General features: G+C 47.3%; 1 protein-coding gene and 1 long non-coding RNA gene across 6 annotated transcripts in view; one reads left to right on the top strand and one right to left on the bottom strand.

Moving 5' to 3' along the window:
• The window catches only part of LOC113570017 (roundabout homolog 1-like), a 129,385-nt gene that overhangs the window by 29,684 nt on the left and 89,701 nt on the right, over positions 1 to 10,000 (top strand). For 4 of the 5 annotated variants that reach the window (XM_081702258.1, XM_081702259.1, XM_081702260.1 and 1 more), the window contains exon 3: positions 2,537 to 2,620. In XM_081702258.1, the coding sequence (XP_081558384.1) occupies positions 2,537 to 2,620 (84 nt within the window). Of the gene's footprint in view, positions 1 to 2,536; positions 2,621 to 7,293; positions 8,153 to 10,000 lie in introns of those variants that run through there. The other variant, XM_081702261.1, reaches the window with a different exon arrangement.
• On the bottom strand, positions 2,691 to 6,897 carry LOC145652378 (uncharacterized). Its single transcript, XR_014118596.1, has 2 exons — positions 6,673 to 6,897; positions 2,691 to 2,903 (listed from the first exon to the last, which is right to left on the bottom strand). It is a non-coding gene; the product is annotated as an uncharacterized LOC145652378 (long non-coding RNA).

Here is a 10,000-nt window from a genome sequence, read left to right as displayed (position 1 = left end):
ATGTCCTCTGTCTGGCGCACGGTGGGCAGATATGAGCAGGACTTACCGCTGACCTGCTCATCGATCGCAAATGGGCGGATAAAACCATTCATTTTCAGCATCTAGCGCTTACTGACAGATCAGTGAGCTGAGCATCATTAGCCAGAATCACTGGTGTCTCTCAAACACCCCTTTTATTCCTTTAGATGGACTAGCCTTCCTGACCTCAACCGTATTATGCTTTTAACGTCTGAAACTTTCCAAGGCCTGGTGCCAGTTCGGTTTTCTCTGCAGTACGCAGAGGTGCATTGTAGGAAGGCCCCCCCCCTTTGGCGCATGTCATGCTGTTCCGAAAGGCGTGGCTCTGAGCGGGCCGTACGGTTTGGCGAAGGTCTTCGGCTGGAGCGCCAGCACTCTCCTCTCCGTGACACCTGCTACTGCTTTGCTTTGAGTTACCCTATCCCCACTTTAGCCCACAGCTGCCTCTGGCCTATAAATCATTTACCCCTGGCCAGGTGTACCAGGCTGAGTTATAAGCGGACGCTCTGTGATGTGAGCCGCGATTATCATATTCCACGCTGAGGCGAGGCGGGTTCAGACACACTGGGAATCGCTCCATCGCTAGCGTGCTGTAGAGAGAGCCTGAATGGTTGCCATGTGCGTTAGCGCCATGGTGGCGATCAGGCACCTGCCCAAATTCAGCGCGGATGGGACCAAGAAGCATGTTTGGAGTTTCAATTTGAAGGTGTATTCTATTTTCTAATATTAAGGATGGCGTCTGCGCTCTCAGACATGATGTGAAAACGCCCATTCTTTTGCAACAATGTTATAAAAAAACCCCAACATTTAAATCCCCTTTTCTGTCTATTTTTTCTTCTTCTATCTCATCTCGGGCAATAGTAGGATTGAGTGCTGAATTACTAATCCACTTCTGTTGCCATGGCCACTGTGTTTAATTGGAGCTTTAATGCTACACGGGGGTGTCCATATGCAGCAGGTTTAACTGTGAGAACCTTTCCAGCACTTGGCAGGTAGCAACCTCCCTCGGTGGGGCTTGGTGACGTGACCTGGATGAGACGGTTCCACTGTGAAAGCAGGGGTCACCCGCAGGGTCAAGAACACCCACATGCCAACTATTTCTGTTCTTCCTTTAAAGCCGAGATGTTCTGGGGGATTTGAGACGGTTTTCCTTTAAGAAGAAAATATGGCATGTATTGAATATAAGAAGGAACTTCGGTGCAGATTCAGGCAGAGTTTATCCAGGTGCGCCGGTTCTTTAAATATCCCGTGCTTATTGCTTATCGATTTGTGTGGGAAACTTGATTTAACGAGGACTAAAAGCTGAGCTGACTTGGCACTTGAAGAGAGAGAATGAGAAACAGAGAGAGGATAAGGGTGACAGGTGAGGGCGATTAAACATCAAACGTCATCTGTCTGTCAGCGGCACTTCACAACGCGGCGCTAAAATTCCCCACCCACTGCCATATTAAATGACTCATGTGGATACTGCTGCTAATATCCCTGCTGCCCTCTGGGTATCGCACCATCTCCCCTTGCCAGGGGTGGGCGTGGCCAAAGATGGGCATCACACAAAAGCCCAACCATAGTGATGCACATCCTACAGCCGTGCGGTGACATCGTGGCACTGTGCTTGAACTAGGATCAATATTCTGTGGGCTTAGGAAACCACTGAAGATATTTTTGGTTCAGCGAGCTGAACTGCAGTGAGAGCAGGATATTAGGGATTTCCCCCCTTCTTGATTCCTGCTCATTATAGATGCACAGTTTGTTTATGATCATTGTCATGATTTGTCTTTATGATCTACACAATAAATCAAAAGGACGACTGGGTCCTGCCAAACCCTGGAAATGTCTGGAAATGGGGTCCAAGCTCAGGGACCCCCAGGCCAAAATGCTGTATGTGCAATGTAATACATTTTCCTAAGCCTCATAATGCGTGGGACATTCTGTAACTCGATCATGCATAAAATAGCAGTGCTTAAAAGTAGCCTACATACCTAAATAAAAGTAAATGGAAATAAAAATGAACACCTAAATCACAGACATAAACCATTTGTAAACCACACGGTCATCAGAAACCACAAATAATGACTGATAGTTGGTTTTACAAGTAAGCATAGCACTGATTATAGTTATTCTGCTGTTGGATATGTTGGCTAGTATTCATCAGGCTTGTGCTCTGAAACCTTGAGTATGTTTAGACTCATTTGATCTATAACGGTTCTGTAACATCACTGAGACGGTCCGTCAGTGATGGATTTATACAGCCGAATTTTCTCTCTCTCTCTCTGTCTCTCATATTCACATCAAATGTCATTTTCCCATCTTGAATTCATTAGCAAATGCACTGGACTAATTTTGAAAGGCCTATAGGAGCAAACCCTGTACTGTAATGGTAAGCTTTTTTGTCACCAGTCTGTCAGATTCATTATGTAAGTTAGAGGAAAACTCTGCTTCTCAGTTCTTGCCGTGCCAGCCACTGTAGAGGGGGAGACTTCTGTAAAGGACCACGTGTCTTGGTTTCCTTCTTTGGCAGATATGACTGCACGGAACGGGGCCACCACAAGTATTCCGAACTCCGACCGTGACAACTCTGAGGACAACTCACCTGGTTACACAGGTAAGACCTGTTCTTCCCACAACCGCATATGTGCAGCGTAGCTGAGGAACAGAACCTGCTCTCATATTGATAATGACAAAAAAAAGCTCTTTGATTTTTATCCTGGTATTAAGACAAGCGTAATACAGACGAGAACATCACCTCTATAAGAAACACACAGACTCAATGCTCCAGAACACCTGTCGCGGGTTCGCTCGAGGTCATCCATCCTAATTAGAATTGTTTATGGAAGCGAAGCAGTAGACATCTTGCCACCCGTGTGAACTCTTCCAAAAACACTCCCCTGCAAGGAAAGAAAAGTGAGTTCAGTGGCTGTCGCTTCAGCTTGGAGGACCGGGGAGTGCGCTTTCAAACCCAGCTGGAAAGTGGTGCAGTTGGAGCCCTCTGACCTGTGGAGCCGGCAGCTCCGAGGAACGGAGCTAATTGATTAAGACTCTCTCCTCGCTCCCCGTCTGGTCTCATTTGTTGCCGTTGAAATGCTAAACTACCAGAGAAAGGGGTTTTAAAATGCTAACCTCTCTTACCCAACCCCCCCCCACCCACCCACCCACCCAGTCATTCCATAACATTGTAGGAATAACCTCCTGACTTGGAATCACTTGTAATATGAAATAAATGATATACTGACTTGAGAGCTCTCTGTCTACTGTATCACAGAAAGGGAAGAGAGAGAATGTGTGTGTGTGTGTGTGTGTGTGTGTGTGTGTGTATGATAAAGAGAGACACTGAAAGCAAGACAGCCAACAGACAAGGTATCACAGAAACACTGGCTTCGTTAGATTTCCGAACAGAGAGAGAGAGAAAGAGAGAAACTTAGAAGGAAAGAGAGAGAAAGACAGAGAGGGAACGAGAGAGAGAGTGCAGAGGTGAGGGGTGCTTGAGCATCGGCAGATGCCCATGCTGCAGGAGAAGCTCAGCTCTCAGGCCGTCTGTCATATTTCACTAGCTCATCGTACAGGCGAGCGCGGGCAACAAGGCAGTGCCACTCCGCCCGCCGGCGAAGGAGCAGAGCGCACCGCCCGGCGACGTGACTGAACGGAGGCATGATGCGTAAAATAAGACCATGAGAGAATACGTGTGCTAGTTGTCACAAAACTAGTGAACTGCGGAACAAGAGCACAGTGGAACGAGAGGGAGTGAGTGACGGATCATTCGTGACAGGGACTCTTGCGAGGGGGAGTCGGGCGGTAGTAGAGAGCGTGCGGAAATGAAATCAGGCAGATAGCCGTCCCGTTGTTCTCTGAAGCAGGAGAGACTATCGCAATCGCCTGTCCATCCTTGACCCTTCCTCTAGCCGAGCGCATCGCGCAGGCACACAGCTCGTAACTCTCTATTAGATATGAACGCTTTCCACTCAACCCCTAAAGGCCTGCCGCGTGGGCGCACGAGAGGAAAGCAGGACGAGTGCGTGCTTCTGTCCTGAGGGCCTGTGTGTGCCCAGTGTCACATCTGGGAGGAAGTACGCAAGTGTGTTTCGACTGGTCCCAGCCCAGGACACCCACTGCTGAGGCTCTGCTGTACCTCAGCTCTGGCTTCCTGCCTCTCACTGGCAGGGCCCAGACGAGGGCCCAGACGAGGGCTTCAACAGCAGCTGCTTCACATCACACCACACACAGCTGCACACTGAGTCCATTACAGAGACAACGAACCACACAGACACTGGGGCATTGTGAACTGTTCTGAGCAGATGCACTTCTGGCTGTGCTGCATCGACGGAAAATACGTACCTGACATTTCAAAGATCAGTTAGCTTCCTAAAAAATGTTTTCAGCCAAATACATGGTGCAGTTCTGTCTTTACTTCAGCCAGAGTATTCTGCTGTATTGACCTGTGAGAGGTATTTGAGTGTGTGTGTGTGTGTGTGTAAAATATACCAGGCCTATGTAAACTCATCAGAATGAATGTTTATTGCACCTGCTTATGTATCAGATATGCGTGTGTGTGTGTGTGTGTGTGTGTGTGTGTGTGTGTGTGTGTGTGTGTGTGTGTGTGTGTGTGTGTGTGTCAGTGTGTGCACAAGTGTGAGGTCAGTATGCCTGGGAGGCCAGGGATCATATTTATCACATTAGCCACGCGTCTCTGACCATGTTTTGGCAGCTGATGGCAGGGGTCTGTTTCAGCCTGTGTGTTTGGGTAGATCACCCCGGATCCTGGCCCCAGGTTGAAGAATTCTCCACGTAGCATTGAGAATTCCCCTGACTGATTACCATGCATACTTGGGATCCTACACTGGCTTTTTTTTTTCCCCGATGGATAACTTCCTGAAGCGCTTCTCCCAAACGGACTATTGAATTTAGAAGCTCCACTGGCGTTTACTAAAAAAACAGTCACACACTGCAAAATAAAATCTTCTTCCAGAATATGAATATAACCAAACCAAACTCGTTTTGACGTTTCTATAACCCAAATGTCTGCTATATTTGATCTATCCCTTCGTGGTATCAAAATAAGGACACGTGTTCGTCTGGGTACACGTCTAAGGCATAAATGTGCTGGAGGGGCAGAAACTGTCTTGAGAGAAGCAGGATAGCACATGGATGGCGCGCCAAACACACGAGCCCTTTACAGGGGTAGCTGATATCGAAACATCTGGAAAAGGGCCCACAGTGGAAAGGTAAGGTAAGATGCAGGTAAGGTCAGCGGCGCTTGGCGCGTCCATATGTGCGGAGGTGGCTTTTTTTTCTTTCTTTCTAATGGCATGTTTTCACCGCCACTCGTCGTCAAAACCCGAACGTGTCTGTGGAAACGTCGTCGTCCCAGCCTTGATGCCTTAATACTATTCCACCATCCCGCTCTCACAGGAATAGATGGGCGGATGTACTCTCGCAATAACCCCTTAGCAGAGAGGGCAGTGGGTAGACAGAAATAAAGAGAAGGCAAGAAGAAGAAGGGAGTAAGGGAGAAAGAGATGGAGAGAGGGATGGGGGCTGTAGACCTGCTAGGTTTGCGATGTTTTTAATAGAAAAAAAAAGGTTGAGATACGGGGGTGAAGTTGACTCAGACCGCAGTTCGTATGTTGCTCTGCTCCGAGGAGTGGTTGACCCGAGAATTCTCCTGCGCTCATTTCAATCTGCCATGAGACAGAGAGACTGAGTGACAATTAAAGGATTTGCGGCGGGTACAGGGAGTGAATTTATACCGTTTCTCTACCAGAAGAAGAACATCAGAAGAGCCTCGGCAAGTTGGCGTGGCATAGGTTAGCAAAGATCGGATTTATGAATTGTTTCTTTTTCTAGCGCGCTGAAATAAACATATCGCTGCTTAAGGGAAGGTTTTGGTCATTTTGCGGATGTGCAGGACCAGACGCCGAGACCCCCATAAACACCCCCACCCAACTAAAACGCTTTTGCAGATACATAAACGAGAGCAGATTAAACGGCCTTAAGTAACCTTTGGCTTGGACTGAAAATAGCTTCACTTATTTTCTTCTGCCCACAAGAGCTAAGAGCGAGTTTAAAGTGAGTGTGACATGCAAATGTACATAAACACACATCTGTGAAAAATATAGAGAGGGAGCTTTTTGCTTGTAATCTTGGTGTGAATCAGCCCTGAGATATTTTCCAACGACTGTGTTGGAAAATAGCCTAACACTAAAACATTTCACAACGCATCAAATGTTATAAGACGGAGGACGTTTTGGTTAGCCGCAAGATGTCGATTCGCCGCGACGTTCGCAGTCCCAGAGATGAAAACGGCCTGTAATGGCGTCTGTCCGCCAGCAGAGGACGCACGTAATCCTGTCTGTCGGTCATAACCCTTCCCATGCAGGCAGAAGCGTCCCAAAACCCGAGCACCTATTTTGCACTTCTGTACAAGACGAGGACAGTTTCATGCCTCCTCATTTCTTTCATATTGTGTGGAAATTATCGATTGTCCCTAGTTTCCGAGCGTATCTTTTTCAGTTTACAGTAAAATCCAAAACTAACTTAGTCCTAAAACTAAGTAGCCCTGTCAGAAACTTTGTAACCAATTACGTCAAATATCAGGAATAATGCTAATACATCATTTAAATTTAACAGTATTTTATTTATTCCAATTTTTTATTTACTTACGATAACATCGTGCTCCTGTAGGATATTAAGGGCGCTGTGCTAAGTGAGAAATGGTGTGATTCACGCGGCCGCCCTCACGCGCTCCAGCGCCGCTACTTGCCCCTCGCGCGATGAGTTTCCTTTTTTTTTTGGGTGCGGGTCGAGTGCACGTGCATCCCCTCCTCCGTGCATCACTGTCTTCCAAACTGAATGCCGCTTCTCTGGCGTTATCCGTCCATGCTTACAACTTATGACAAATGCTAAGACGTGTTCTACATGTTCTACATCCGTGAGCTTCAGAAATGTAAACGCCCCAAGGAAAGACGACAGAGAAAGTTTTTTTTTTTTCCCCCCAGAATGCTGTTGCCTTGGAAATTACAGTCTGACCGAAAGTTTAGGCTGTTCATGTCACTCATTTATATTTTTCTGTCAATGCAGAGCAGTTCATTTTGTGCCTTGCTTAACAGACCGCTATCAAAAACCTGATTTCGATCATGCAAAAAAATAAATAAATAAATAATCAGCGGGCGTTTTCTTTAGTTTGATACGCGCGCGCGCGCGTGTGTGTTTGTGTGTGTGTGTGTGTCTGTGTGTGTGTGTGTGGATAGGAGCGATGTACGGGGAGTTGCGCTTGGAGCTGCTTAACAGCACTTTGGAAAGCCCCATTGTTGCAGAGGACGAGCGGAGGCGCGCACCATTCTGGAAGTGTGAACGGAGCGGAGATCTTCCCAACACGCAGGTCCCGGGGAGAGGGGTTTGACAACTGCTACAGCACAGAAGTATTTTAAAAAGCAAAAGGATTTGAATGTAATTTAATATCAGCGATGTGAACGACACACTTGGGGAAAATGATATATCGACGCCGACATTTCGAGTTTTATGGTGAATAGTTGGTTATTTAGTCTATAGGAGATCAATCTATATTCCTCTGGCAGTTTGCATTGAGAGTCCGCATGGATTCATCGTAGCCGTTCGTCAGGCGCTTGGGAGATTTGTGCACACTTCCAAATTCTGGACTTGCCCGGGCGGAGTTTTACGGACGGCATTCACCACGTCCTACATCGGGATCCTGAGCCAAACTGTACGAAAGGGGCAAAGGCTGAACTACTTCACATAATGTTACAGCTGCAAAAAACAACAAAAAAACAACTAAAATGTAGCGCGTAAACTACGCTTGCTTTGGACAAGTGTTTCTTTTCTGGGGGGATATTAAGAAGAGTCTCTTGCAAACCGCAGCTAATATTTCCCCACTTTGAAAACTTTGAGGGCATCATGAGCGCTGCCGGGAATTTTTCGAGCCCAGCAGGAACATAATTTAATTCGCTGGAAAAGGGGCCTCAAAGTAACCGTTTGCCTTTCAGTTTTGACATTGATATGTTCGATCCACGGCAGGATTGATTGCATTTTGAGGAATTCTAAAAAGATTCCTTGAAGAAAGCGGGAACAATGACACGTTCTGTGGGATTGTATGTTTTTCTCGGATTAATTCAAGTCTGCACAGGTAACCCGTTTTGTCGTGTGTGTTCTGCCTCCTGCCCGTATGCGCCTAGGTCCGCCTGGGTCATGATGGATAGTCTAGCCCTCGCAAGAGTTATCTTATGGAGAGCATGGTTCAGTTCAGCTGTTCCATAGCAAATATATTACTACAGTTAATGTAAAAGCTTTATCGCGAAACCATTGTCCAGCACTACTTAAACTCCTACTTGGGATACATTTACCAGAAGCTTAAACAAATCTGTGTGAGGCCCCGTTATTGTAACAGTGGGTCTTATCATGAACTTGCCAAACAATTCCCTTCTTTATTATTGGAGTCTGGTTGTGCTACATAAAAATGAGTTTTGCCATAGCTGGAAACCAGGGTACTAATATTAGGAAATTTGTATTTGTTTTTCCCTGAAGAGTACCCCCCCCCCCCCATTCATTACCTGAGCAGAATATGTTATGTTTCCAGTGTTTCCAGTGTTTAGCAATTGTGCGCTGACCCCGTGGCCCATTTGCCATTAGAGTATCGCTGTTCGCTCCAAGAAGTCACACCTTAGTGCCTCCTTGAGTTGCTTCTTTGTGTTACTATGAATCAGTGTGTTGTTCCAAGCAATAAAGGAAGGATGTAGACAGGCCTTTATTAATGAATTCCCAGGAATGCTACAGTGCACATATAAACTTTTCCTCTAATTGCTGCTGGTTCCTGTTGTTGGCTTCCAAGCCAAGCTCAAGCCAGGCTCCTGAAACTGCACTAATAGTGTTGCCTGTTTGGAATACCTGAACTGTGCTTTGTTAGGGACCAGGTAAACAACAGCTTGAGATGCTGCAATACTGATAATGAAGTGCAGTGTTCAGTGGGACACTGGCACACACACACACACACACACACACACACACACACACACACACACACACGCGTGCGCACATGCCTCTAGGGAAGCTGTGCCCCACTCCGGTCTCATCTGCCTGGGAGAAAATGCTTTAATGAGACCCTACAGTGTGTGGAGGCATTGTCTCATATCAGCATAGTGAATGTCACTACATTAACATGTTGAGGGAAAGCTCAACATGTTCTGGGAGCGACCTGAAGAAACCAGCAGGGATCTGGAGCTGAGGAACGAATCTGTGTGTGTCTCTTTGTGCGCGTGTCTCTATGCATGCCTGTGTGTATCGTTTGTGTGTGTGCTCTAGATTACAGTGATGAGTGTGGTGTACAGTCTCGTTGAAGTGGCACATACCCACTCTTTGTCCACGTTTACCCAAACATATTGTTTTCAGGTGGACCCCTTGAGGGCTTGCTTCCTCAATTCCTGTGAGGCTGCCTCGCTCCCTCTAAGGCTGCCTCACACTTCCTCCGAGGCTGCCTCGCTCCCTCCGAGGCTGCCTCACACTTCCTCCGAGGCTGCCTCGCTCCCTCCGAGGCTGCCTCACACTTCCTCCGAGGCTGCCTCGCCGCCTCCGAGGCTGCCTCGCTCCCTCCGAGGCTGCCTCGCTGCCTCTGCTGTGGGAGAATTCAAAGCATGCCACGCCAGCCCTCCTTCACCTCCCCAACAGCAGCACAATAGCAGGCCTGATGGGCCTGAGGTGACTCTCCGCAGACCTGTGCAGGTGGCCGGGGGGCGGGGGGGTTGCTGAAAGAAGGGACTCACAGTAAAACGTCTTGGCTTTGTGTGAACAGTTGGCCCCAATCAATGGTGAGTTCACTGTGCTTTTCCTGAATTAGTTAAAATGCCGTTGGACCAGGAGTCTGCCTGGCATTATCTGGGCCTTTTTTTTTTTTCTTTTTTTTTTTGAAAGCGCATACAGAGAAAATAGCTCCTGCTATGATGGAGACCTAAGAAAAGCCACATTATTGGCCTCTGGGAGA

The sequence above is a fragment of the Electrophorus electricus genome, chromosome 19, assembly GCF_041902795.1.
Source record: "Electrophorus electricus isolate QZ-2024a chromosome 19, ASM4190279v1, whole genome shotgun sequence".
NCBI lineage: Eukaryota > Metazoa > Chordata > Actinopteri > Gymnotiformes > Gymnotidae > Electrophorus > Electrophorus electricus.
This window is presented reverse-complemented; position numbering and strand designations above follow the sequence as displayed.